General features: G+C 43.8%; 1 protein-coding gene across 16 annotated transcripts in view; it reads left to right on the top strand.

Annotated features, from left to right (window-relative positions):
• The window catches only part of MAPKAP1 (MAPK associated protein 1), a 227,585-nt gene that overhangs the window by 146,274 nt on the left and 56,558 nt on the right, over positions 1 to 24,753 (top strand). For 13 of the 16 annotated variants that reach the window (XR_013759712.1, XM_079113808.1, XM_079113807.1 and 10 more), the window contains one exon: positions 22,813 to 22,956. Coding sequence is in view for 15 of the 16 variants with exons in the window: in XM_079113808.1 (XP_078969934.1) it covers positions 22,813 to 22,956 (144 nt within the window). In the remaining variant the exon portion in view is untranslated. The remainder of the gene's footprint in view (positions 1 to 22,812; positions 22,957 to 24,753) is intronic. The other 3 variants (XM_079113796.1, XM_079113797.1, XM_079113806.1) reach the window with 1 other exon arrangement.

Raw genomic sequence — 24,753 nt, 5'->3', positions numbered from 1 at the left:
CCCTTAGCAGGTTTATTTGGGGGAGGCATGTCTGAGGACACGTCTGGCAGCATTATGAACAGCACTGGCACCAAGGGCAACTGTAGGGGGTTAATGGGAACCCTGCATCATTCCTTGCCATGTGCCTGGTGAGTAAACTCCTAGAAGTTTCTGGGAATGGTAGCAAGTGGGGAAAGGCTGTAACCAACAATCAGTGTCACAAAGTGGGGATGACTAATTTGCTTAGGACCCCGTTGAGACAGATGTTTAATTAGCTGAAGTCAGAGTGGATAAATTGGGAGAGGACTGCCTATGCAGGGAGATGCCTTTTCCCTCATCTCTCATTTAACCTTTTTTTTTTTTTTTTTTTTTTTTTTTTGTCCTTAACATTTTCTTTTTGAAGGCAGCATCCTTAGATTGAGGGGAGATGGGAAGCTAGAGAGAAAGTACCAAGGTAATGATTTCTATTTAATTACATTCTACTAAAAACTTAACTGTATTCCAGGTACTTTTGTATTTAACCTTTACAAAAGACCTTGTGAGATGGGCATTATCTTTTTGTTCTTTTTTTCCTCCAGTCAAGAAAACTGTGGATATATATAAAATAGAAGATGTATATACACACACCTATGTATGCTCAGTGTGTGTGTGCACACTAGTAATATTGGTGAAATTTGATTCTTGAGCCCTGTGTGTTTTTCCCTGTACCACAGCTTCCTCACTTAATGTGGGAGACTGATCCAGAGCTCTCTGGAGTAAGGGTAATAGTCTGTATATTGACAGGAAATCAAAGTATTGGCAGGAGCTGGGATCAAACAGGTATATGCATTTGTTAGAACTGTCAAATTGTATTCATGAGATTTGTGCATGTCATCTTATGTAAATTTGACCCAAAAGTAAAATGAAAATCTTAAACGTCAGACTTGATAATGATTTCCTCGCTGAAGTATTTAGGGCACATGTACTGATGTCTGTTCCTTGCTGTGAAATGCATTTTTAAAAATAGGATTGATTGCCCAGCGTGGTGTTGCATGCCTGTAATCTCAGTTGCTTGGGAGGCTGAGACAGGAGGATCATGAGTTCAAAGCCAGCCTCAGCAAAAGTGAGGAGCCAAGCAACTCAGTGAGATCCTGACTCTAAAAAAAATACAGAATAGAACTGGGGATGTGGCTCAGTGGTCAAGTGCCCCTGAGTTCAATCCCTGGTACTCCCCCCACCCAAAAAAAAAAAAAAAAAATAGGATGGATTGATAGGTCAATATATGATGTAGCTAATATAGTAAATTGTTCATTGTAAGATCTAGGTGGTAGGCAAGTGGATTTTCAGCGTATAGTTCTCTCAACTTTTTGTGAAAAGAAACTGGTCATAAAAAATAAGAAAGGACTTACCAAAATTAAAAATATGTAATTCAGACCCAGGTAATATTAATATGAATTTCATATATATATATATATATATATATGCACATGCACACACACACACACACACACACACACATATACTTGTGGCAATGAAAACTCCAGTCTTATGGGATATTTTATTTTTCATTACCTAATACGTTAAATAACTTCTTTGAGGTCACAGTTTCTGCCATTGACTTGTGGTTTTAAGTTGTATACATAATTACCATGTAATAATGGTTACCACTTACTGATACTCTATCTGCTAAACACTTTTTTCCATTATATTTTACTTCTTAAAAACAACGATTTGAATTGGTTGCTTTTGTTTTATAGAGAGAACTAAAGCTCAGACTGTAGAAACTTGTAAGTCTAAGTGGTGGAGCTGGGCTGCGAACCTTCATTTCCACAGGCCATACTGCTCACCACTGTGCTCCCACTGAGTAAGGTTACAGACCCGAGCTCAGAGGAGGCAGGTGTACTTTCTCCCTAAAAATACCAAAGACACCTTATTTGGGATGGCAACACAAGTTAATAGAAAGGACATAGCCTTTGGAACCAGATCAGCTCAGGTCCTCAGCCCAGCTGTACCTTTCAAAAGCCATGAAATTAGACAAGTCATCATCCCTTCCCTACATCAGCTATCTTTTCTGAAAATAAGGGTAATAACTGCCTCTCAGGGAACACATTAAAAAACCAGTCTTTAATAAGTGCTCACCTGATCTCAGCTGCTGTCATCCCTTTTGCCACCACTGTGCCAGGTACACCAGGAAACCTGGCTTTGTCTGTAGGATTCGGTTTCTTTCCTCTTCTACATGTAAGACTTGGCCTTTTCCTGCACTTTTTGTTTTCTAGTATATTAAGTCTATGGAAAGTGTGTCCCCTATGCAGAATGAGCCCTTGAATTGTGTTTGAATTTGATTCTGTTGGAAGCACTGTTTTTTGTTTTTTGTTTTTTGAACAAGAAGAAAGCTAGATCCAGAGTGTGAGCCCTCATTTTTTTACTAACGAGGTAACCATACCATATATAGAAGGGTGGGTTAATTATTCCAGAGTTCCTTCATCATGTGACTTGTATCAACAAATTTGATTTCCTAGGCCAAAAATTCTAAAATGAGCACACTATATAATTACCTGTAACAAATTTATTTACAAGTGGTTTTTAAAAACTTTTGTATTAATTGTTTAGTACCTCCCAGTGCCTGTTTCTTCTCCTTATAAAACATTTAAAAGAAAGCAGTGCACTCAAACGTCAGTGTGACTTTGAAGAGAATGATTGTAGAGTTCTACACAGACTTGGAGTGCTGCATCTGCCCCTTAAATTGTGCAGCCTCAACGAAGTCTACCTGTCCCAGCAATTTAGAAGACAGTTTTAAACAACTGCAATAACGTGTAAAATTTTCCTTTTTGAGTCAAATAGTGATACTTTCTCTTGCATATCTACAACATTAAGCGCATTAAGGGGGGGGGGGGGCAGGAAGAAGAAAAGTAGTTAGTCAGAGAGGATACTTTTTCTGCCTTGCAGTCACAATATCCAGAGACAAAGGTCAGGCAAATGGCACTGGATTAGCACAGGGAGGTAGGTCTGAAAGGAGCGGTATGAGCATCCACCTCTCTAGTTCCCTAGCTGCTGATCATAGTCAGTGAAGCATGTGGATGCCAGTGTCATTGAACCAATTTTTCAAACAAAATCAGTGAGATATGATTAAAGCAGAAATGCTGCAAAAGATACAAGGTGGTCTGTTTGAACTCTTCAGTCTTCCCAGAAACTGTCACCACATGATCATAGAAATATCAAATCATAGCAAAACTCAGCTAGCTTGCTTGCTTGCTTTTTTTCTTTTACCCATGCTGCATTTAATAGCAGAACAATGTGAATTTTAAGATAAAATGTGATTTGTCTTAAAAAAAAAAAACAAAAAAAAACAACACCGTGGGTCATGCAGATCTTTCAAACAGTGTGTAAGAAAGCAAACCCACACATTTAATAGGTATTTATGGGGCCTGTACTATGTTCTGGGCAGTGGGTGTGCTGGCCATTGCCCATTCTGACCTCATATTCTGATGGAGAGATGATGGATAAAAACCCAACAGACCAATGAGACACACTGTTTAGGGGTTTTTGCTTGCAGCTTATGTAAGTTTTTTCATTTTCCTACAGAAAGAACTTCCTTGAGTCCCCAGGTTTGTGATTTGCCTGCTGAAGACTGTCTTGTCCCAAGGAACAGGCACTTCCTCAGTCTTTCCACTTATTCCATGCAACTCTTATTTTGACCATTCCTGCTGCTGGGAGAAATGGAGAAGGCAGTGGGAACAGGGTGAACTGAGTTGTGAGTGTCTCCATCTGGAGACCATGAAGAAGGACAGCCCTGTCTCAGTCTTGGAAGCTGCTAGAGAGAACAGTCCCTCATCTACTTGGCCCTGCTGCAGAGGCATCCTGGGTCTGTCTCCAGTAAGCCCCTAATGCAGTGGCGTTGCCAGCTGTCAGTACCTTGAGAAGGAAAAGGTTGTGAGCCTGCTTTTCCTTTGGGAGAGGCTGTGGGAGAGTGGTGTTGAGCTTTAATTGAGTAAATCATGCAAATGAAAGCCCCTCGAGGACAGACACGAGTTCCTTTTGGATTACCAGTACCACTGCTGGCCCAGTTGGTTCGTTGGCTAACACCTTTTGTAAAATCAACTGAAAAGCCAATCTGCCACCCACAGCCTCTTCATTCCCTGCCAGCCCAGGCCACCACTGACTGTTTAGGAGCAAATTCATCACACTTGGGTTAAAAATGAAGTCATGCACATCCGTTGAAATCAGTGTTACCATACAAGTTCCCGAAATGACACTGTCTCCTGGGAATCCTTGGGAAGCCAGAGGAGTATCCCCCAGACAGACACTGGAGGGATGGACTGTCAAGTAAGGGTGCCCGGCAGGAGGGAGCCGGCGCTGTTACAGAGGAAAAAGAGTAAAGCCCTCTGACCTTCCGGAGAAGGGTGGGGTGGGGAGCGCATATTGCATGCTCGTCTTTTGTGGTGGAAGCTGCAGATACCATTTTGTATTTATAATGATTTTTATAATAGCTAAATAGGAGTGCTAATAAGAAATAAAACAAGTAAAAAACATGAAGATGAGTACCCGAAGAAACAGCCAAAAAAAGCTTAAACTAATTGTTATCTACAAGGAGGAACTTGGGAGCGGGCAGGGACTTACTGTTTTTCACCATGGGACTTGCAGTATTATTTACTTTCAAAGCCATATATGTTACTTTGATGAAGTAAAAATAATTTTTCAAATTTGTAAAAAGAAAATAGCTTATGTTCAAATTCTAGAGCTTACAAAGCTCTCTCTCCCTTACTTACATGAACCTTCTCTATTTAGGAACTTCCTTCTCCTAAAAGCTATCATCCATTTCATTGAATTAGATGTCAGATTTCTATGAGAACATCATTATTAATAGTTGCTTCCCATTATAAATATTTCCAAACTTTTTAAGAACAAAGTGTCATTTGAGTATAACCATCATATTGTGAATTTTGCCAACGTTTTTGTCTCTGTGACCTGTATTTTCTGTAGGTTAAAGCACAAGCTATTAGCCAAATACTCTGTCCCAGTCTGAGAATGACTAATATCTCTAATATAAATGAAAACAGCTGCTTTTCCATAACATTAGAGTCCCAAACAGCTGTCACATGTACATTTTGACATTCTTTTTTTCCTTTTAAATCGGGACAAAAATTAGTTTACTGGATCTACTAATCTGGTTAAGTATATCGTCTAACTTCTGTGGAGAGGTAGAGGAGAGGTCACAGAGAAGCCAGAGTTGAGCTGGAATGTAGCTATCCCTGACGACTTGACTTGAACGTACTTAGGATGAAACCTGTCATATGCCAAAAGCATAAGGTCTGTATGGGCCTGGTAGTGGCATCTCACCATTGTCGCCATTGCCAGTGAACCTGAACCTCGGCAGACAGCCATTGCTTTCCTCTTCTCCTGAGAATTGTCTCCTGAAAGTCCGCATGGGAACCTTCTCGCCCTGTGGTCCTTAGGTTGGAAGTCAGCTGCAGATCAGAAGCTCGTGCTTCCTGTTTTGTCAAGAGTTGACCCTTCACTGCTCCCTGGTGACCTTCATCGTGTCATTTTCTGAACTCCTTGCTTTAGTCTCCTCTTCAGTAAAATAAGGTCCCAGCTACCTCCCAGGCTCTTGGTTGCTCTTAACTGTGGAGGGTAAGGCCTGACTGCCAGAAGAAACTGCCTGACTCCATCTCGCCCTGTTACTACTTGTGCTAGCTCTGTGTTGTTTTTTTGCCTGTTTGAACTTGATTTTCCTTAATTATAAGGGAAAATAGTGATAGCATCTTCTTCATAGCATTGTTGTGAAGATTCAGTAGTCTTTGCTGGTACTGTATACCTCCATAAATGTCAATCCCATGCCCTCCTCCCATTTTCTGTTTGAGACCCAGTCAAACTCAGTTTTGTGGTATAACTTTGTGGTACTGTTGTTATTGTGGTTGTTGTTTTAATGTCTACTGTTTTGAGTCATAGTTTGGTAAGACTCAAGCTGCTAAGGAACCCAGCTTAAATTTATTCCATGTTAGGTACAGACAGAACGTTTGCCCAGCTGCTCATTTGAGCTTTTCCAGGAGTCCCAGGCCTTTGTCAAACAGCAAATCATCAACAAGAACACAGAGTATGCTTGCAGGCATGATCTGGCCAATTCCTCAGGTGCACCTTGCATCTGGAGCTAGATATGAAGAAGGGTTAAAAGCAGGAGAAACTTTTGTCATAAATTTTCTTTTCAGCAGGACTTCCCAGGGAACATCTGACATTAGCACAGAGGAAATGCTGATTGGCCTGGGAGTCAGCTGAAGGAGACAGGAACTGCAGTGGAAGCTGCTGGATTTACTGTTATTAGCAAGGCAAATGGAAAGCCAGCAGGGCAGCCCTGCTCCCAGATAATAGATCTAACAAGAAGGAAAGCTCCCAGAAAGGAAAATGGCTGGCAGCCCAACTCCTCTTTTTTTTTTTTTTTTTTTTTTTTTTCCTTTTCCCATTGTTCTTACCTTTTTGTTTGGTTTGGAGCAAAAGAAAAACCATATTTTAACATCTTAGTTATAAGTCACAATTGACTTAAAATAAAACAGGATCTATAATTCAGCTTCTACCTGTTTGATAGCCTGAGGGTTGCACACGGCAAAATGTGCAAAATCATATTGTTATAGTAATAAATAGTCACTCCTGAGTACTTAGATGCCAGGCTAAGTGCTTTCCTTCTGCTGTCACCTCATTTAATCTACACAAGAGCCACGTGAGCTACAGATCATCATCCTGTCACGGCAAGTCTGGAGGCATCTCCATACTGGGGTCCAAAGAGTTCCCAGAGAGAAGGGGGAACTTGACTTGGGACCGGAGGGGTTCTTGGTTTACGTGACAGACAAGAACTTTGGCATGTGCCAGAGGCTTCGATGGGCTTATGTAGGAAAGTGACACACTTTCAAGGGAGAATGTGGGCAATCTCAAGAGAGAGACGTGACTTGTTTACTCTCAGCTCTTCTTTTAACAAAGGAAATGTGGTGAGGGTCAGGGTGTGGAAAGGTGTGTAGGGATGATATCAGTGGTGATCTCAGGGTGGTTCATGGTGGTCTGGTAATCTCAGGATCCTTAACGAAGACATGCTCTTTGTTATCTGATCAATAGATAGCTCCGGAAAGTACCCTAAATTATGGGTTTCTCATATATCTCTCTCAATCTATTAATTGGGGGGTTAATTAACAGTGCTTAAGATGATTATCATAAGTGAACAGATTTATGGTTAACTTTAAGATTTTCAGATTAGGAGTTTGGTAGTGACTGGCCCAGGAGAAAGACTGGCTTCGGGATGACAGGCCTGGGAAAGTACATAAAACTTTCTAATTAAAATGTTTATTTTCTTGTCCTTACTTCATGTTTCCTTTCTACTTGTTTCTTATTCTATCCTATCTCAGTCCCCAATTTAGAGGTAAGGAACCAATGCTTAGATCGGAGTTCTTTCCCAAGGTCTTGCACATGGGCAGAGCTGAGACTTGAACCTGGCCTTAAGATCCTACCAATCTGGTGGAAGGTATTGAGGCAAGCATGCAGGTGGCTGTTACAAAGAGCCAGACAAGGGACTGGCAATAAGAAAAGCGCTGGCTGATGCTTGTGTCCTGATTGAAACAAACCCTTAGTACAGTGGTCGTTGGGAGGACTATGGGGCAGGCGGAGAGGAGCCCTTCTGACTGGTGGAGCCAGCATTTGAAGGGTCTGACCCCACATGACAGGAACAGGTGCAGATGGGCAATTAGCAGTAGGGGACCATAGGGCTGAGGGGGCAGTGCAGTTGCTGGCAACAGGGACCAACGAAGCAGAGAATGCCTAGCATCTGGGGTCAGCCATTCAGGGAGCCATATTCTATACAGGGTTGGGTCATAAAGGCAATAGATGAGCAAAAATTCCACTGTCTAAACTACCTTTAGAAAAAAAAAAAACCTCCTCAAAAATACCTGTCAAGAGGTCAATGTATTGTAATTTTTCCTGAGAAATCCACAGTTAGCTTTTTTCTCTATCATTAGAACAGATGAAAGCTAAAACTTCTTACCTTTAAATGCTAAAAGCACACTTGTCCCAGAAAGATGCTCATAGTTTAAAAGGAACTGAAAGGCTGAGACACCACCATCTCCCCAATTAATTGTTAGTCATTCATCAGATATTTACCAAGTTCTGAGGTTGCAAAGTTGAGTAGACTTCTGCCTCTCAGTCATACTTCTGGGACTCTGGGTCGCTGAGAGTCATGGCAAATGGAATCCTCCAAACTGTTAAAATTGTTCTCTTGGTCAGGACTTCCCTTCTTTTTTTCCAAGCAGGTATAGTGGATTTGGAAAAATGTATAATTGATGCGCAAGGAAATCCAGGGCAGGGTTCTGGGCAGGGTTGGGCCAAGGGCAAGAGCACTTCCTGGAATGAGACATGAAGGCCAAGACAGGTTTTAAAAAAGGAAGCCTTGCTTTTGGCTGCCCTGGGATTGTAGAAACTCTTTTCACTTGTGTGGAGCCTGTGGGGGAGAGCAGTACTGAGGGTGTAGTCACCTTTTGTGGGGAAAGGAAGGAGGCCACTGTGGGGATCTGGTAGGGCCTGATGTCACTGGAGTCAGAAGAAGAAAAGTAGGTGCAACAAGTCAGAGATCCAATAGGACTTAGGGGCCACCTGTAGTGGAGGAATGTGACTTTGACAAAGTAGAGGAACAGGTGTTCTGGGTGAAGGGAAGGGCACAGCCATGACCCAGAGGTGGGAAGCCATGAGGTGAATGTGCTGAACAACAGGTGGCCAGTCTAGCCGGGTCTGGAGGACAGGCAGCAATAAGTCAGGATGAGCGCAGGGTCTGGGGATGGGGGACGAGTTAGCATCTAGATCCGTGGTCCATAGGGAAGTCACGGAAGCTGTTCGACTCCAGAGAGCATCCTCCAACAACGGGTTAAGAGCGGGTGGCCGGAGGCCAGGGATGTTGGGAGGCCGCTGCCAGGGGCAGGGGAGCCTTACTTGCGGCCAGTCAGCAGAACATGGGAGCTGATTTACATCAGCAACGAGGAGGAAAGCAGAGGAAGACTGTCCCAAACTTGTGAGTGCTGTCTTCACCACGGAGTCCACAGAGCTTTACTCCTCTTTTCGTCCCTAGCACTTAACTCGGGGCCTGACACATAGGAGGAATATGGCAAGCGTTTGAGGAAGCACTGAGTTAATCTATGGCAAGAATCAGGTGCCATCACTGGAAACACCATTACAAGGCAAAAGAACTGGTCTGGAAAGGAAAGGTTCAAAGGTTTACAGTTGGTTCTAAAAATCAGAAGCTCAAAAGGGTGTGGAGTGCTCCCTGTTCCTGCAAAGGCAGGCATAGCCACTTGTGCCCATGCTTCTCTGGCAGGTGGGGGAAGCCTCCGAGAAGCCTGTGACCTGCCGCCTGTCTGAAGGCTCTGGCCCCCCACAGCCGCTTGCGCTGAGCTGTTCATGGAACACTGTCACTGGGCCTCCCTGAATCTGCCCGGGGCCCGTTTAGTACCTACAGCCGCTCCCCTCATTTTACAGAGCAGGGAACTGCCATATGGAGGATGTGGTCTATCCAAGCCATTCTCTGAACTGAGCAGATCTGAAGGAGTCTTCAGATTCCAGTGTCCCATTACAGAGCAGAGTCTGGTGATTGAAAACAGTCGGTCCCAAGCTTGCCCTCCATTGGCTGTGGCTGGAGTCACTGCTTTTATGTAGCTCAGAGAAGGCTGCAGACAAATGAAGTCTCCTTTTTGTTTGTTTCTTTTGTTTCTGTCCTTAGGTGCTTGTGACTAAATTTACTAATTTCACTGGCTGTCAAGGCTGTGTTAAGCAAAATGGGTTTGAACTGCTGTAGTTTTTGAGTACTGGACTGGATGTCAGAAACCTTTGCCATCACGGGAAATTCTGTCACTCTGGATTTACTATCTGTTCCCCTCAGCTGAATTCCTCAGCAGTGTGATTTAGCACCCTGGCTCCCCATCAACCAGTTTTGGCATTTATTAGAATGCATTACCCCACTGGTTTCCATAAACTATTTTACAATTGTTTAAAATAAATGACTGTTTATTTCCACAAAAACCATCTGTATTTCTTTACAGAGCAACAGATAACTGTATGTAAAATTTGGTAATGTCACAGTGACTCAAGTTAAGAGAAACAGAGTGGATTAAAAAATCAGATGCTCAGGGACAGAGTTAAAGGCTCTAACAAACAATACCTGGATTTGAAGGAGGAGAGATGTTTCTTCATTACAAATAATACCAGGCTCCCTCCTCCAAAGAGAAGTATCTTCACACTGACTGGACAGTGGTAGGATGTAGACTGAGCACGGCTCATGGTAGCTACATGTCTGCCCCTTCTAGCATGTCCTCTACCTGCGATGGTGGGTAAGAGGCTCCTGTTCAGTGACGTCTTCCCTTCTCCAGCTTCTGAAGTCTAGGTCGCTCCTTGCCTTACCTCTTGTTCTGATGTCGATGGGTTCTGCATAGGCTGGTGGATTGTAGCTCAGCTAACTCCAGGAGGAGGCATGTTGGGACAGGGTGCTGTGGCAAGAAAAGGTGGCCGTGGGTGAGGGAACCAGACTGATCGGGAGGAGGGACTGGCCCCTGATGGCAGGGATCTTCCGTTCTCTGGCCAGGGTCTAGGTGGGCCACCAGGTCCATGCGGATTCAGTTGGGGCACTGAAGAGGTCTGGGACAGGGTGGGACTTGGAGTCAGGCAGAGACGGAGCTCCAAGTCTGCTTTGGAGGAGAAGGTGTCAGGATGGTAGCAAGGGCTGCTTCCAGCCCCCGGTGTTCCCTAAATAGCCGACATTGAGGCTGCCTGAGGAATGCGGAGATGGTGAAGTACGCTCTCCACCCTCGACTTCACGCGCCTAGTGCAAGAGATCTTCTATGTGGGTTGCTCTAAGGAGTCCTGCGGCAGTGGCCTCTGAGCAGTTTGACTCCTTGGGTAAAGCACATGGACTGGCAAAGTGGATCACAGAGATGCTATGAGCAAAGGCCGGAGGGTTTGGAGTCTGTTTCTGGGTGACCGCATCAGTTGAGGGAGAGAGATGAGACCAGAGTGGCAGGTGTCCAGAGGTACTGGCCACTACTGGACAAATCCGTCTTTTTCAAAAGCAAAAGCAGCAACCTGGGTACACGGACCAAGTAGCCAAATCTACACACTTGGTGTAAACCAGGGGCCTGGCTTTCTTCTACTTACACTCTTTATCTGTATTAATTTCTTAGAACAACTCTAAGAGGTGCTGTTATTCCTCTTCTATCGAAGAGAAAGTAAGGCACAGGAAGGGTAGGTGACTCGTACAGGGCCACACAGCTCATAAGTGGGAATTGAAACCCAAGCAGTCTGACTTGTCAGTGCTACACCATATTGTGTCAGAGTTTGCAAGTCACTCCCTAGACACACAGCAACGTTAAGCTTAGGGTAGGGATAAAATCCAGATCTTTCTCCTCCCCCAGCTATAAGGATGGACTTCTGACACACCACCTCTTACCTCAAAACCTAAGTGAACTCTGAAATAATACAGGTGGTACCCATATGTGTCCACTGTCAAAACCTAAATGTTATCAAAATCCATAGGTGAAAAGCAAAAACTACCTTCTTTGTTACTATTCTTCTTACACCCCTGAGGAGATTGTCATTAACAGAACAACTGTAAGAACAGCGTGGCTCATACCCTTTCACGTTGTATTTGTGGAGTACATGTGTGCTGCACGTATTTAGTTAGGATTTTACTTTATTAACATGTAGCATGCTTTGTAGAGTCTGTTTATTGTTTTTATGGCGAGGGTGAGCACTGGGGATTAAACTCGGGGACATCTACTGCTATATCCCCAGCCCTTTCTTTTTATTTACTTATTTATTTTGCGGTACTAGGGATCAAACTCAGGGCCTTGTGCTTGCGAGGCAAGCACTCTACCAGCTGAGCTATCTCCTCAGTCGCTCTTTTTATTTTTGAGACAGGGTCTTGCTAAGTTACTGAAGCAGCCTCTAACTTGTGATCCTCCTGCCTCAGCCTCCTGAGTGCTGGGATTACAGAAATGCACCATTGTGCCTGGCTGAGCTGTTCAGTTTTAAATGCCACCCTGTTGAAGCCAGACTATTTACCAGAGGTTACTGAGCACCAGCAAAGCCTGTTGCTGTGCTGGGGCCTTGCCAATATAGTTTGGGTTTTTAAAAAGACCTCCAGCTCGATTTTCGAGGAGTGCCTTAATAATGGGTGGGGGAATGACAGATATGCACAAAACCTCTACTCCATCCTCAGTGCACTAGAGAGGCGAGGTCCCCAGGAAGGTGGGTCAAAAGAGTTCTTAATTCTGATGGGGGTTCAGGCACGGCTGCCAAGAGGAGGGGCTGGGCCAGAAGGTATGCGCCCGCCTCCCCGGAGCCCATCCCTGCAGCTGGGCATTCAAGAAGAAATTTGTTTTGAAGAATTATGATGCTCCTGCATTTTCTCCTACACAAAGAAGGAAACTCAGCTGCACGCCCTTTCCTTTCCTCCTCTTGGCACTTTCTGATTGATGATTGGAAATGATGGCAATACATAAACTATTTTTCTTTTTATTTTATGACCTGGTAATAGCGGTAACATATTTCCAGTAAATGTTTTCTATCGCAATAAAAAAGTTGTAACAAGACTAGAAATGGGTATAGTTAAACCCTAAAGAAATCACACTTTCAGAACTGTGGATTGAGGCAGTAACTCTGTAAATCATTTAACTTGAAGAAAGAGCTCCCCCCTTAAAAAAAGTCAGGGCAAGCTGCTGGAGTTCGCGCTAAGTGCCTGCCGTGAGGGCTGGTGGACTCGGTCTTGACCCCTGAAGACCAGCTACTCGCTCTGTCCTCCATCTTGTCCTACCCAGCATTGTTATCCCTTTCTGAACTGATAAATCATCTCAACCTTGTGATTCTTTTTTTTTTTCCCTTAACTCAGAAATCACAACTGATACTGTTTTTTATGGGATGTGGCCTAGGAGAATGGCTAAGAGCACTGGCTGTGGAATTGACACCCTGGATTCTTATCCTGGCCTCACCAGGGCCAGCCGGTGACTGAGTCCAGGGCAGATTTTCCTCCTAGGTAAAATGGGGATTACGCTGGGGCCCACCTCTTGGAGTTTTAAGAGGATTTAGGAGGCTAATGTGTGTCAAGTGCTTTGTTAGGGCCTGGGAAGCCCTAGGTGTTAGTTTTTGTGATAGCGTGGAAATGAAGCAATATTTGACTTGTTTTCAAAAAGGGCAGGTTGATTATTCTGTCAAATTTGTACAGCAACACACTAACTGACATTTATTGACTCCCTATTAGGAGTGAGGAATTGCGTTCTACATAATCTTTGCAATTATTTGATGAAGGTCTAGATCAACTAACTTGCCCAGTATCGCACAGTTTATAAAAGAGCCAGATTCTTGCCCATCTTTCTGGTCTGAAACCCACCCTCTAACCATCCCACACTTCTAGCTTTAGATGCTCTCAGCAGGAGAGCTGGAGGCCTGGGTAGTTGCCTCTCACACCAGACACAGCCTCCTTTGACTGCTAAAGACTTGCCTGGACAACGCTGGGAGCCTTGCTCTTGGAACTCCAAGGCAGCCAGAGGCAGCATTTCCTCTCCCTGCTTGCGGCCAGCTCTCTGCCCACCCTTGTTTAGGCTCTGTTACCCTTCAGAGGATGAATGGCTGCTGCTTCTGTGTGTCTGGTGTTCTTAATGTGCTCTAAAAATTAGGCCTTTCCCAGCCTTTGTCTTTAATTTCTGATTCTAGCTGACACCTTCATTAATGGTCTAGTGCAAGCTTTCTGTCGACTTGAAGACCACTGTGTAAAAGTGGTTTTGCTGTCCTATCAATAATGGTCATAATTTCCCCAATACTCTCATCAGCAGTGAATTGAGTCTTGCAGCAAAGAAATGGAAACCCCAGTGCAGTGGTTTGAGAGCGATTTGTCTTACAGACGGCGTCTTCTTTCAGTGAAATCAGGTCAGTGCGGCACTGCTGGGTCAGATGTGAGTCCGAGACAAATTAGTTGGAGGAAATTGATCATTTGAACCTTCAGTTATTTTTAGCTACAGTCGCTTTTTCATATCTTCTTTTGCTTTATTTACGTTTGTTTTAATAAACTCTAATCACTGGGATCATCGGTCAAATTAAATGCCTTCCCAGTTTCAGCCAAACCTGGGGTGGAAGAGAGTGCTCTCTGCCCACAGGAGCAGCCTTCCCCATAGTTTTGGGGTTTGCTTCCATTCTGGTGGTGGTATTGTTTAAACTCGGAAACCCACTCCTCCTTGTTCTCTGGCCTCCTGGCTGGGGCTTGTTTATTGCACAGACTGGCCCCTTGACCAGTCTCTTCTTCATTGCTATTGAAAGTTAATGGGGGCAGAATTGCATTCCCAAACATTTGAACCTGAAGTGGCCAGGGCCGAACTTAGTTGATCTCTGGTGATCGGTTCAATTTAGTTACGATTTTTTGCCATTAGGCTCGGGCTGAATGATGGTGATTTGGTTGAGGCCAAATGTCTGAAGAAAATTGGCTCTCTGATAAGAGTGCTGTTATCAGAGGGGGCTACCTTCTCATTTACATTTAGATGAGTATTGATTATTTATTTACTCAGAGAAGTGAGATTCGTTTCCAATCTTATCTTTCTCGTCTCTGCTTGTCAGCAGAAAGAGAGATAGAGCTCCTGACATCAGGCCAAGATAACAGCACTTTGTAGTAAAGATAAAAGTTGGAATGGGCCTTTTTCTAGTCTTGACTGAAAGGATAAGTTTTAAAAATTAGAACTGATGGGTCATGCTTTCAAAACCTTTCCTGAAGGTTCTACAGTTTAACTAGGCAAGAGAATTGGTTTATTGGAACAGCTCTGGTCTTTCTTTTGTAATAGGAATTGTATTTAATTTGATTATATTCGGCTGTTTCACTGAGAGCAAATTGTGTATTGGCTCAAAAGAGGCTAAAGTGTGACCTTATTGTCATGTCAGCTTGTTCCTTTTTTATTATTTAAATTCCAAATTATCCAGTCTGAACTTCTGAGGGGTACAAGCTGCAGTGGTATCACTTGCATATCCTTCAGTGCTTGCCTTAAGATTATGCAGAAAACCACTGTAGTGTCCCCTAGAGGAGGAGCTGTCGTTGAGCTGAAGCCAAGTACAGACCTGTTTGAAGGGCTGATGTTGGGTCTGAGCTCTGATGAGACACCTCAGCCCGTTGCTGATGGCTTTGGCTCAGTGAGGAACTCAGGGTTCAACCAAGCAGACGAGTCTTGGCACAGTTTGCCTCGGATGGGTCTCCCTGCTACCAGTCTTCTCCAGCCCATTGTCAACAGTGCCACCAGATGAGTCTTATCAGAACATAAAGCTGATCATGTCATATCCCTGCTGTTAGCATCTGTTACTTTTAAAAGAAAATCCAAATCTTGACCAGCAGCCTGGGCCAAGCTTCCCAACCCCTTCTTCCCCTTGCATCCCCAGGCAGCTTGGGCCGCCTCCATATTGTTTCCTGTGGTCTGCATGGGGTCGTCAGCTTCTCTGGGGGAGTGCCCTACCTCCCACTTCCTACCCTGGCTCTTGGAGGAGGCTCCGAGTTCTGGTTCAGATGTTTCCACTGTAGGAAAGAGTAGGGTCACCTGGGCTGTCTCCTCTTCTGTGCTCCCAAGCACCTTGTCTCTACCCTAGTGAGAGTGCTGATTGGGTTCTTCAAGAATTTATCTGCTCAGGTGTGTCTTGCTGCCTCCCCAGCTTCTTTGAGGGCACGGATCATTGATTATTCATCTCTGGGGCTGGCATGTTATTGATGCTCACACAGTGTTAGGTGTGTGTATGGATGGTGCGGTAACAGCACATATCCTTTGATATCTGTGCTGTCATGGTTTGTTCTGTGGGTTTTGACGTTTGCTCATCAGTTTTGGACCATGTTTGTGGGGCCCGAGAGACTAGGAACCTGTAGGAATCCTGGCTGCTGAACAAATTTCTAATCTGAAATACTGCCTGTAGCTTGAAAGCAAACTTGCTTAAATCCACAGCTCACCCCACACCTCTGCTTGGACACACATGAGAGGGCACGGACATCACTTTGGTGCCAGCGGTCCCTCCTGTGGTGTGCCACCCTTGCTGTGTGCACCTGTTGTGACTCACAGGCTAGGGATCTGCCTAGACCTCGTCGCAGTGGTCTCTGGTTCAGCATTAATAATAGTGCCTGCGTTGTCTAAGCCCTGGGCTCCAGAGGGCTCTTAGGTATTCTCTCCCTTTCTCTTTTATTCTGAGACAAGGTCTGGCTAAGGTGCTGAAGCTGGCTGGCCCTGAGGCTGGCGATTCTTTTGCCTGAGCCTCTGTGGCTGGGATTACAGGTGTGCACCACCTTGTCCCCTCTCCCTTAATCCTCACAGTGACCTTCTGAGGGAAGTTCTTTTATCCCTATTTTACAGATAAAATTAAATAACTTTCCTAGACTGCATAGCTGGCACTGATACTCATTCTAAATGTACAGATACCAGGGGTTTTCTGCTGAGACCCAGCCTTCACTTTTATTTGCTCAGACATGTAGCTTTTTCTGACCAGTCTCTTCTGGATTCTACCAGCTCTTTAAGTTGGTGAGTGGAAAAAAGTGGACAGGAGGCGTAACCTGGGTGTGTTCAGCCTTGACTTTATCCTTCCCTCTCACAGGTAGTTCTCAAACTTGTTCTAGTGCTCAGCCATCGTAGTGATAGGTTGCTTTATTTACATCCAACTCCATTCAAAAAAGTATCTGGAGGGCGGGGGCTATGGCCCAGTGGTAGAGCACTTGCCTAGCGTGTGCGAGACGCTGGGTTCAATTCTCAGCATCGCATATAAATAAATGAATAAAGGTCCATCAACAACTAATTTAAAAAATGTTTAGAGTATTTGGAATACATACAGGAGGATAAACAACCGTCTCACCAGTGAAGAAACCACATGCAGGAAAGAAAAGCAAAGGTCAATACAGAGAAGGCCCCGGTGCAGAGACATGTGCCTAGGTCACTGCAATTGGGGCACCCGCTTAGTGCTGAGCTTCCTAGTGGGCAAAGAGAAAGGGACATGATACCAGTTAGTGACAAGATTTATGTTGAACTGTCTCAAGATAGAAAGCAAGCCAGTTGTTCTGGGGAAGCTCCGCTTTCCCTGACACCAAGGACTGGGGGAAGTTTCCTCCACAAGTCTTTAGGAAGGAGACAGCGGGGTAGGAACTGCAGCCTGGCCTCCCTTTTGAGACTTCAATAGGCACTTGCTTTCCATCGGGTTTCAGTGCTCAGCAAGGTCTCAGCTGTTAAACAATTAGGTTCTAAAACATTTTATGTTTCAGTCAGGGGTTAAAGGGATCAAGGAGGTGACACTAGGTATGTATTCACCACCCAACAGATTCTACAGATCTTCTTTGAAAAAATCTTATGTGTTTGCCTCAGGTTTACAAAATCCCATAAAAGTCCTGTCTGGGTATTATAACTTGGAACCCTCCCAAAGTGCCCAGAGCAGTATTTTGTTCCCAGACCATTCGGTGACATGGTATTACTGCGATAAATACATCATTGGAATGCCCAAGCAGGTTTTCTCATGCTTCAGAGTAACTGTTTCCCAGAACCTTCCCTTTGTGTTCCCCTCTGCTGTGAGGTAGGGGGCATGTGGCTTCATGTGCAGCTGTGACATTTTAAAACCTTTTTCCAAAAGGTGGATGTTGCCTTGAGAACTACATCCTGTTCAGTGTGAAAGAGCCTTTTATATTTCATATAGTCATTTCTTTGGCAAAAGTATATTCATAGTAACTGACCTCACAGTGTGTTTTTTAAACAACTTTTGGCTGCTTTTGTTTTCTTTCCTTCCATGTCAGCTGCCTGCAACTTAAACAAGCAGCTGATGGAGACCTAGTTTGATATATGGTTGGGTCTGGGTTATCATGATCTGGATTATATTCAACAGACATCTATTGAGAATTTGATGTGAGTGAGGCTCTGTGGTTCATAACGTGTGTAGAGAATGCAGACCCAGGCGTCCCTGGCTAGGATCCTGGTTCCACTACTTCCTGAAGGACGTCAGGCAAGTTGCTTAGCTTCCGTAAGTCATAGTGTCATGTCTTCCTCTGTAAAATGGAATTTTTACTCTCCACGTCTTATGGTGACTGAAGAATGAAGGAGATGATCTGTAGAAGACATGGCCCAGCCCCTGGTGGTAGGAGGCCCCATGTTGGTGAGGGATGATCAGGGATGTGGTCTCATATCCCTGTGTCATTGGAGCGCCATGAGGATGGCGGCTGACGCTGGTCAGCGTGTCAGAGCTGAGCTGACTGCTTCACAACGCCAGCTCACTGACTCCTCAGACAGCCGCTGAGGTAGGTGCTATCATCACCCCATCTTACAGATGAAGAAACAGACTGAGGTCAAGTGAACCAGCCCAGAGTCACACAGCGAATCACTCAGCCAGGACTCAGAATAAGGCCGTCAGGCCCACCCCGGGCGTCTTACCTCTCATATATGGCCACTGTCCTCTCCTTACACTGTCTGGCCTGACATTTGGCCCTTTTCTGGGGAAAACATATGAAATAGTCTTTCTCTTGGAGGTCTTTTAACTGTTATTTGGGTAAGAATTAAAGAGAGAAATACAGATTTGTAAGAGGCAGTTTTCCATTTGGGTTTAGATCTCAAGTCACATCTTCAGCCTATCCACCCTATCTTCCCCCAAATCAATGTCCATCAGCCCCTCCCATGTTCAGAAGTAGATTTTCAACTTATTCTTTGGGAGAGCAAGGAATACCCAGAGCAGAAGCAACACTCAGAATTACCATTACTGACAAAACTAGGCACAGATAGGAGTCTTTTTAAGGAAAAATGGGAAAGTCTTCCCAGACAGAAAGATAAAGTGATCATGTCTTCATAAGGGGGCTTTGTGCTACCACAGACCCAGAATACAGCCATAGTCTGAGACATTTGATATGTGTGGATTTCATTAACATAAATTAGATCATTTTCACTTGGAATTTATAGAAACCACAAGTTAAGTGATTCAGAATCCAGATGAATCCACAAATCCACAAAAATCCATATTTATCGTATAAACTATGGCCTTTGTATAATTGGCCAATAATTTATAGTTTGTAAGAGGAAGAAAGGTTCAAAGCACATAAGTTTTAGAACCTTGGGCTTTATTTCCTCTTCCTACTCCCTATCTCTGTGATCTTGTGCAGGTCACTTCAAGTTCCCAATCTGGGAAATGGGGATGAAGACTTCATCTCCCAGGGTTGCCGTGAGGATTCAGTGAGGTAATACACTCAGAGCGTGCTTAGCACACAGTGACCACGTGGTAGAGATAAACGTCATCGTCCTACTAGGATTCAAGGAGAAAGTCCTCAAAGCCACTTTCAGGAAGGAAACTGATTTTAATAGAATATCTCAAAGTCTTAAGAAACAAGACCGTAAATGTCAAAATGGTGGCGTTTACAACTCTGAGAGAAGGGCAGGGAGTCATGTTTAAGGATAAGGGAACTTTCCTGGTATTCGCTGACTCCCCTAGCTTCCCTGATCCACGTTTCCCAGGCATCTGTAGAGATTAGAAGGAAAAAAGAAAATGTGCAAAGGAAACCAGCCTGATAATCCCCCTGATGCCCAGGCCTTGGCTCCATGTGATCCGAACAGGGGGGTATGTGTACAGCCCAGCTGTCAGGTAGGCTGACAGCTGGAGAAGCCCAGTGCCCCCAGGCACTGCTCTCAGAGTGCCCATACCAGGGCACGGGCTGACTTAAGATGAATGTCAGTCTGCAAAAACAGATCCTATCTGGTTCTGATTAAGTTATTACATGGAAAGACCCCTTGGAGATGCCACCATGTGTGATAATTATTGTATTCTCAGAAAAGTGGTAGTAAGGCATTTGAGAACTTTTAAAGTATAATATTTGTTAAATTATCCTAGGTAATAATCAGTACTTATTTATTATTAGGAAATTTGAAAAACACAGAAAAGCACAAAGGAAAAACAAAAGCACTCACGATCCCATGGTCTCATGTAACTACTACTCACATTTTGGAAATAACCTTCTGGTATTTTTGGCCCCTGTCCTTTACAATTGTAATCACCCTCCAGATTTTGTGCTCTAATTTGCTATTTTCAGAAAATAGCACATGATAAACATGTTATATAACATTAAAATGTTTTTTCTAGTACCAGGAATTGAAACCAGGGTGCTTAACCACTGAGCTACATCCCAGCCCCCGCCCCCTTTTTTTTTTGAGACAGGGTCTCACAAAGTTGCTCAGGGCCCTGCTAAATTGCTGAGGCTGGCTTTGAGCTTGAAATCCTCCTGCCTCAGCCTCCTGAGCTACTGGGATTGCAGGCATACACCATTGCACCAGGTTAACATTAAATATTTTTGTAGGATCACTTTAGATATGTTCATGATATTTCACAATATTTTACTTGATCAGTCTCCCTGTTAGAACTAGGTTCTTACCAAGTTTGACTTTTTTTTTTTTTTTAACAAATGAATCATGAATTGCAGCTGTCCCTCTACATCTGTGGGGTATTGTTTTCAGCACCCCTGTTAGTACCAAAATCTAGGTGCTCAAGTTCTTCATGTAAAATATGCGTAAAACCTACGCACATCCTCCCTTATACTTCAAGTCATCTCTAGATTATTTACAATACCCCCTACAATGTGTTATATAAATAGTTGTTGAACAGTATTGTTTGGGGAATACTACCAGTCTGTATATATTCAGTAAAAGATAATTTTTTCCCCCAATATTTTCCACCTCAGCTGGTTGAATCTGTGGCTGGGTACAGATGGCAGCTATATTACAGCAGAATGTTACCAGACTTCACTGTGAAGTTATAGGCGTGGTGTCAGTTCCCCATACACATTGTGTTGTTAGAAGGTATTGGAGCTGGAGACACTCAGGGAGACCAGGAGAATACCTTAGAAAGCAGCTCTCCAGGTTCAGGGTGACTCCTCCTCCTCTTCTAATGGACCAAAGAGGTCCGCAGATAAGTTTTCTTAAATTCACCTGTGCTTGATATTTCTGTGAGTTCTTCCTGCAACGAATGTGCCAGCAACTGGTAATCAGCAACAAACATGCCTGTCAGCTGAAAAATGTTGGCCCTGGTGGGTGACAAGTAGCAGGGACTGTAACAGTCACCTACATTCCCATACTTTTATTTACATATTTTTGAAATTAGAATTTTGCTATGTGTGTTGTTGAAACACAGTACCTTTATCTAAATACAGTGCATTCGAGTTTGAAAATATTGTGTAGACTTCTGAATATGTATTTGCTTAAATAGTATGAAAAGGACTGATTGTAGATAAGAACTTTGTAAGAACTCCAGAAGAAGTGCCAATGAAATACCAATTAAAGAAAAGATCAAATAAACATGGAAATCAAATGAACCTCTACAGTGCTACCGATGAACATAGAACATGGGGAGAACTACTGAAAATGAGGGAAGTACCCAAGACTGATGACGGGAGGTCCTGGGTGTGAATCAGCAAACTGACAACAGCTGAAGAACATGTCTGACAACACCTTATCCACCTGGGAGCCCCACACGGCCTCTGCTGCTTTCCTCAGATCTCTCTACCTTCTTCTCTCTGACCAAACACCTTTCAGAGTCAAAATAATAAGACAGTTTCTCATGCCTCTTGTCTTTTGGGTTTTTTTATTTTGTTTTGTTTTTTGTTTTTTGTTTTTTTGGTTCTAGAGATTGAACTCAGGGACACTCAACCATTGAGCCACATCCCCAGCCCTATTTGTTTTATTTTGAGACAGGGTCTCACTAAGTTGCTGAGGCTAGCCTCAAACTTAAGGTCCTCCTGCCTCAGCCTCCCTTGTCACTGGGATTACAGGCGTGTGCCACCACGCCTGGTGAGCCTCTCATCTTTTCAATAATCATTAACAAATCACAGGAGCAGTCTTTTGTTTCTGATCATTGGCCCCATTAGTTTTTATCTGAAAAGAGCAACATTCTCATTTGAATTAACAAAGAAACACATGAGTAAATGCGTAAAATGCCCCAAGGCGGTTATTACAGTCTGCCCGAACCCACTGTGTAGTGAAAGATAGCTAGAATCCAGTTATTGAACTTACTAGTGTCTCTGTGTTTTCATAAATATTTTGACAAAAATGTGAACCAGCAGCCACCATCTTTCCATCCCCATAAGCTGGAAACCTGAGATTCCTTTTTTATGGTTCTGGGGATTGAACCCAGGGCCTCAAGCATATAAAGTAAACATTTTACCACTTGAGATACACCCCAGCAGGAGCTTCAACTTTTTAACTTTCATATTTTTAAAATTTTATTTTGGGCTGGAGTTGTAGCTCAGTGTTAGAGCGCTTGCCTAGCACGTGTGAGGCACTGGGTTCGATCCTCAGCACCACATATAGATAACAAACAAAATAAAGCTACTGGGTTCACCTACAAACTAAAAAAAATTTTAAATTTATTTTGAATTTTGAACTGTTATTATATTAGAGTTCTAAATATTTTAATGATTGTAACTATTATTATTATATGAGCACCTTTGTAGGGGTGCCTCCGCAGGTACATTCCTAAGTAGGCATTTTTCCTGCATCAATTCTGATCTTCACAGTGATCCCTCAGGCACAGGATTCATACAGTACATATTACCAAGCAGAGGTTCGGAGAAGATGGGTTATCTGCTCATAGCTGAAAACAACGTAGCAATGCTTGACTGTAGGTCAGTCTGCCTCAGAAGCCACTTACCTCTCACCTGGCCTGGGGACAAACTGAGTGAGAACAAACAAGTGTGGGAAACTGTGGGGGGAAAACCCAAACTTCCATCCCGGGTAACGAGACCCTTGAGGCAGACTGGCGTTTTCCTATGGCTTTCCCAGCTTTTCATCAGCATGTGGTAATTTCTAAATATTAAATTCACTGTTTCAGATTTGCTCCCCTCCTCCTGCCCCTTTGATCTTCCAGGCCCTCAGTACCGCCTGGAGAAGCAGAGCGAACCTAACGTCGCCGTCGACCTGGAGAGCACGTTGGAGAGCCAGAGCGCATGGGAGTTCTGCCTGGTCCGCGAGAACAGTACGTTGGCCGCCTCCCTCTGTGCCCGCTTTGTCTGTTGCAAACGTGCTTAGAAGTCGTGTGTTTGGAACACTTGCTGGCCTGGCTTCCCTAGGCAGATTGGAAGTGACTGTTTCCCAAGGCAGACCACAGCCTCGGTGCCAGAAGTGTATCCCAAAGTGAAGTGATAGATCCCGTGCTGTGGGCTAGAGCCTGCATCCTGTGTCGCACTCCGTGATTAATATCTGTCTGTTGAACTCTATCTTCCTCAATTAGGAGCAGCCCTGGAAATAGTTTAGAAATAGGAGGCCCTTTCTGAGGCAAAGGCAGTTTTGTATGGAAAGCAGCTGGCCTTGTGTCGCTGTTCAGACACCAAGTTTAGACAGTTTGAACCTTTTGAATACTTTGCAGAAGGCCACATAGAGATTCCCGGTGCCACGGTGAGAGCCTCTCTAAAACTTCAGTCAGTTCCTTTCCTTCTCTCTTCAGAGCTTCTGAGCTGTGAGTTTTTGCCGTCCCTCTTCACTCCCATTGACATAGGGGATAAGTGATGTGTGACAGCACTGTCCGTGGTCACTCCTCCCCCAGAGCTTTCGCACAGGCTGTTTCTTCCACCTGAGATATTTTTCCCATTCTGGTTTGCACATTCTCATCCTTCACCTCAGTTTAAATGTTTCAGTTTAAGTGTCACCATGACCTTCCTTTCTCCCATTACCTAAGCCTGTTCTTTCCCTCATTTGGGCCTTCCATTATACTCTTATAGGACATACTACTTTTTCTTCATTGCATATGTTTCTGTGTATAATTATATGTATGTTTATTTACACACACACACACATATGATTATGTATTTTTCTCAGTGATTGTCTGTCTCCCCCACTGGACTGTCAGGTCTGTAAAGATGTTCCTAACGTAACATACCAGCTTGCTCTTCATTAAGTCAGTAGCCTCCTAAAGACCATGTGCCGTAGGAGCTCAGTAAACATAGTCAGAATGAGTGAATGAGTGGTAAGTCTGTAGTCACACCATTGACCCTTAAACCAGACCAGACTGCTGCTGTTTGACCAGGACTCCTGACAGCCTTTTCTGGAGCAGTGTGTGCATAATTCACCAGGAGGGTGAAGTGTACTCTTGGTGTTCAGCAGCAAAATCTCAAAAGCTTGGTGTCCACATAGTCTGCAAGCAATTGTAAAAATGGTATGTAAATACACACAGCAGTAAAAATCACTGATTCACAAATGGCCCAAAAATGTTTAAATAAATTGTAAACATTTATAAAATTGTTCATCCCTATCAACAACCTAGTATGCAGACATGTTATACTTTTCACCTATCCCATAAGCCAGGAATGTTAAGAGTCCTGGTGGTAGAAAAGCACAGGGCAAGAGCCTCCAGCACTAGCAGCATAGTGTGACAAGGACACTGCAGCTTCAGTGTCGGGCAGCCTTGGAACGCTTTGCCCAGTGTTTCCACTTTTGGAAATCTTTCTTGAGGAAATCCGTAAAATGTAGCAGATATTTATACATAATAGTTTTCACAGCATTATTTCTAGTATCTGGTATTAGAAGATTACTCAGATAACTAGTGATATATTCCTATGTCAGAGAATCGTGCAGAGTTCCACAAGGGATTTGCTCTCTGATCATGAAATGAAGCTAAAATCAAGAAAACGACAACTAGAAATGTTTGAAAAGGTTTGTGCGTGTTTGGAAATTGAGACATTAACTTCTGAACCTATAGCTTAAAAAAGAAATAATGGAAATGTCTCACTCATGTCCTACATGGGCAAGGGAATAGGTACCCATTGGAGGGATGGAC

Source organism: Sciurus vulgaris (assembly GCF_902686455.1).
Source record: "Sciurus vulgaris genome assembly, chromosome: 15".
In the NCBI taxonomy this organism is placed as follows: domain Eukaryota; kingdom Metazoa; phylum Chordata; class Mammalia; order Rodentia; family Sciuridae; genus Sciurus; species Sciurus vulgaris.
This window is presented reverse-complemented; position numbering and strand designations above follow the sequence as displayed.